The 5,000-nt window shown below is 40.2% G+C and overlaps 1 protein-coding gene across 2 annotated transcripts in view; it reads right to left on the reverse strand.

Moving 5' to 3' along the window:
- Positions 1 to 5,000, reverse strand: part of LOC143296943 (cysteine-rich venom protein Mr30-like) — a 31,407-nt gene that overhangs the window by 10,538 nt on the left and 15,869 nt on the right. For both annotated transcript variants that reach the window (XM_076608985.1, XM_076608984.1), the window contains exons 6-7: positions 3,224 to 3,369; positions 616 to 710 (exon numbers count right to left, since the gene is read on the reverse strand). In XM_076608985.1, the coding sequence (XP_076465100.1) occupies positions 616 to 710; positions 3,224 to 3,369 (241 nt within the window). The remainder of the gene's footprint in view (positions 1 to 615; positions 711 to 3,223; positions 3,370 to 5,000) is intronic.

The following is a 5,000-nucleotide window of genomic DNA, read 5'->3' on the forward strand; positions in this document are numbered from 1 at the left end:
AGATGTTTGAGACTTTACCGAGAGTCCATTTCAGTTCAGTTTCTCAAGGAGGCGTCACTGCGTTCGGACAAATCCATATACGCTAAGCCTCACTAGATCTGTTAAGTTGATCAGATGCCTCACCAGCAGCGCAACCGAACGAGCTTAGTTAAACCTTGGGGGGGGGGGATAATAAGATAAAACAAAATGATAGATAAAATACAAAAATAAAGAAGAAGAAGAAGAATGCTGGTAATTATGATAATAACAATAAAAAATAATAATAATAATAACAACAACAACAACAATAACAATAATAATAATAATAATAAAGAAGTGTGCGTGTGACTGAAGCCTGGATAAATGGCACAGGAAACGAATGATGAGCGCTCAAAAGCAACTGTACCCGGGTAGTCAGCCTGTTGTGCAAATGATTCCGTGTGGGTAAAACATTCAGATTTTGTTCTCTGGCCGCCGGAGATAAGCGCTGTATAAGTATCAATCATCATCATCATCATCATCAGAAGAGGAAGAAGAAGAAGAAAGAAGAAGAAGAAGAAGAATACTATTAATGATAACAATGATTTACCGAGACCGTGCACCAAGGACTGTGGCAGACACGTGGCACCAACTCACCTGGGAGCATAGTTGCAGATACGGATTTTCTTCCACGCTTTGTGAGGGCACTTGGCCTGGGCACAGCCAATCCGGGTGGCTTCGTAGGACACCATCTGTTGAGAGGAAAGAATAACTGGGTTTTTTGTTTGTTTGTTTGTTTGTTTGTTTTGTCACAACAGATTTCTCTCTGTGAAATTCAGGCTGCTCTCCTCAGGGAGAGCGCGTCGCTACACTGAGAGCGCCACCCATTTTCTTTTTTCTTTTTTTTCTTTTCTTTTTTTTTCTTTTTTTCTTTTTTTCTCCTGTCTGCAGTTTTTTATGTTTTCCTATCGACGTGGATTTTTCTACAGAATTTTGCCAGGGACAACCCTTTTGTTGCCGTGGGTTCTTTTACGTGCGCTAATTTCATGCTGCACACGGGACCTCGGTTTATCGTCTCATCCGAATGACTAGCGTCCAGACCACCACTCAAGGTCTAGTGGAGGGGGAGAAAATACTGGCGACTCTGCCGGGATTCGAACAAGTGAGTTCAGATTCTCTCGCTTCATAGGCGGACGCGCTACCACTAGGCCATCACTCATAATAATAATCATCATCATCATCATCATATTCATAATCATGATAATGATAATAATCATATATATATTAACATTTTTCAATTGGTACTCTGTTTATAAATGTATTCAGAGTATTCTTTTAAATATACAAAGTTCTTTGGCTGAATGTTCCATTCTCATGGACAATTTTAGTGAATATTTTAACATTTTACATATGCCCGGAGTTGTCTGAGACTCTGATGTGAATATATGGGTTCAATAATAATAATAATAATAATAATAATAATTTCTTTCATGATAAAAATGCAAATAATAATGAGTGGTGATATTTTTTTTTTTAAGAATTAAGAAAAAAAAGATGACGACGACAACAACAACAACAACAACAATAATAATAATAATAATAATAATAATAATAATGCAGCCTATAGGGTTGTGATATGTTATGATGTACTGTGTCTTATGGAGGAAGGTGGCAGAATGGTTAAGACGCTCAGCTGCCAATGCAGAGTCCGTGAGGGTGTGGGTTTGAGCCCGGCTCTCGCCCTTTCTCCCAGGTTTGACTGGAAAATCAAAACTGAGCATCAAGTCTTTCAGATGAAACGATAAAGCGAGGTCCCGTACGTCTTGGCGCACTGAAAAAGAACCCATGGCAATGAGAGTATTGTCCTTTGGCAAACGTTGTGAAAAACGTCCACTCCCGATAGGTACACAAATACACATGCATGCACTCAAGGCCTGACAAGCGCCTTGGGTTATATTGCTGTCAGGCATCTGCCTAACAGATGTGGTGCAGCGCATATGGATTTGTCCGAACGCAGTGAAACTGAAACTGTGCTGTGTTGGGCTGTGTTTGTGCTGTGCTGTGCTGTGCTGTGCTTTGTTAATAACATTAACAACAACAACAGCAGCAACCTTAATACTAAATGATACCAGTACTACTTTCAGTTTCATTGTCAAGGAGTTGTCAAAGCGTGTGCACCATTCTGTATAATACACTTTAACCTTTTCACCGCCAAGCTCGCAGTTATGCACAGGCGTGGTAGAGGACCCATGTTACTGAAAGGTGACCATTCACTGGTCTGTTATCCATGAACCTATTGCTCTTAATGTTCGGAGGTAGAATAGGCTATATTTTCTATACATCGCGGGGGGAATTCCCAGCTATTCTTAGCCACTGTATTTTCTGTGTTTATACCACAGGGAATTATGTACTCGAAATTGACTGGCGGTGAAAGGGTTAAAAAATAAAATAAGATTAAAAAAAAAGAAAGAAATAACATGGAGCAGGTGCCCGACCAACACTTAAATATAACATGCTGGTTAGACCTTGAAAGGCTACCCTAGGTTTATATATCATAGGCCTCCTTCGGTCATGGCTGACCATGGATAGAGTATATCCGACCTAATGTCTAATTGGGCTGTCTGCTTGGACCAAGCAGCGTCGCCTGTGACTGTAGAGACCGATGCGAGAGAGAGTCTCTGTCGCAGCGGTCACATGTGTAAGCTGATGCTGGTCTGTTGGCTGCCGTCCCTTTTCTGCGAGCTCGCTTTTCTGCTGCAGCAGCTGACAGTTTGTCCTCACCAATCTGTAGTTGATTCTTGAGAGTGCTTCTCCATCTGTTGCGGTCATCTGTAAGGTGCTCCCAGGACTCAGTGTTGATCTCAAGTGCCTTCATGTCACGTTTGCAAACGTCTTTGTATCTCAGCTGTGGGCGGTTTATATATAATATTCACATAAATTAAATAAAATGATTGAAAAATATATAAAGAAGAAACAAAAAGGAAGTTAATGCATTAAGATATGATCAGAATAAAAGATACATGGACTACAAATGACTAAAATTTAAAAAAAGAACTAAAGAGAAAGATCACGTTCAGAGAATTTGTTCACACCCCCACAACACGCGCGCGAGCACATACACACATACAGAGAGAGAGAGAGAGAGAGAGGCACACGAATACAACACAACACAACACACACACACACACACACACACACACACACACACACACACACACACACACACACACACACACACACACACACACACACACACGTCTCCCACCTGAAAGTAATGTCCGATACCCTTCTTGTAATCATCACCGTAGGTGTAGTTATTCCGGCTGGGTTCTGTGTAAAATCTCATCAGCGCTTTGGCCCAGCTCTTGTGGCCTATGCCTAGATTCTGACCGATTCCGATGTTGATCCATTCTGCACGTGCAGAAAGACATACCACATACAGTCTGGAGTTTGATCCAGTCTGCACGTGCAGAAAGAAATACCATGTACAGTCTGGAGTCTGATCCAGTCTGCACGTGCAGAAAGAAATACCACATACAGTCTGAAGTCTGATCCAGTCTGCACGTGCAGAAAGAAATACCACATACAGTCTGAAGTCTGATCCAGTCTGCACGTGCAGAAAGAAATACCACATACAGTCTGAAGTCTGATCCAGTCTGCACGTGCAGAAAGAAATACCACAAACAGTCTGAAGTCTGATCCAGTCTGCACGTGCAGAAAGAAATACATATAGTCTGAAGTCTGATCCAGTCTGCACGTGCAGAAAGAAATACCACACATAGTCTGAAGTCTGATCCAGTCTGCACGTGCAGAAAGAAATACCATGTACAGTCTGGAGTCTGATCCAGTCTGCACGTGCAGAAAGAAATACCATATATAGTCTTTTGAGTCTGGAGTCTTGACATATTTATTGAGTAGTCCTTTGACTCTTATCAACAGAAATTGTTGTTGCTGTTGGTTTTGTTGTTGTTGTTGTTGTTGCTGTGTGTGTGTGTGTGTTGTTGTTGTTGTTGTTGCTGCTGCTGCTGTTGTTGTTGGGTTTTTTTTTATTCTTTTATCTTTAGGTTATTTCATTGATTCACTATGACACTCAAACTAAAGATATACAACAGACATAGAAGACCAGTGCTTTGCATGTTCATGTTTGATACTGAAGAGGGATGGGGGAGTGTGTGCATATCATCAGAGGTCAACACATTCAGAGGTGTGACATGGAAAACACAACAGCAATGATTGATAATTTAAATATCTTTGATTTGGAAATCTTTGTAAATAATCATAAGTAGCGAGACGTGTTTGAACAGTTTTGTTTTCTGTTAGCAAGTAATAGCGATAGTTCGAAGTTGAGAAGGACGACTGAAATACTTCTTTGCAATGTACAATTCCCTCAGTTCATAGAATTTTGGACAACATAAAATAAAGTGAACTTCTATTTCCCCGTGCTATCTGTAAAATGGACAATCATTTTTTTTCTTTCACAAGCAGTGCCTGTGAAACGTAGTTTGTGTATTTTCAACGCTGATACGCCGCCTAAGCTCAGACGAGTTTGAAATATTCTAATTATAAGATGTTTTAACATGGTAAGATGCGGTGCTAAAACTAAAGCTCAGCTGAATGAGCAATAGCATGAGAATACGTCATTTGAATTTATGTTCTTTACCCAATCGTGGGTATAGGCCCTTAATAAAGGTTCCTTAAATTCAGCCAGAAACGCTTTTTGATCACCTACTCCCTGATTCCTCCAAACTTCTTCAAAACCAAAATACTACAATGTTTAACAAATTGAGGAGGCCCACGTTTTCTTATTTTGTTCATGTAGAAATACCAGATTCAAGATACAAGAATACTTTATCTCTGAAAGGGAAATTGTTGGCACGATTGCGGGTGATTTTTTTTTTAACAACTTATAAAACAGCATAGGTGTGTCATAGTCACAGACCAAGACAAAAGTCTGAACCTGAAAATATATGTATGTCTCTCTACCCGTCTGGAAGATAATATGTATGCATGTATGTATGTGTGTATGCATGTTGGTAGGTAGG

This window comes from Babylonia areolata, chromosome 22, assembly GCF_041734735.1.
Source record: "Babylonia areolata isolate BAREFJ2019XMU chromosome 22, ASM4173473v1, whole genome shotgun sequence".
Classification (NCBI taxonomy): Eukaryota; Metazoa; Mollusca; class Gastropoda; order Neogastropoda; family Buccinidae; genus Babylonia; species Babylonia areolata.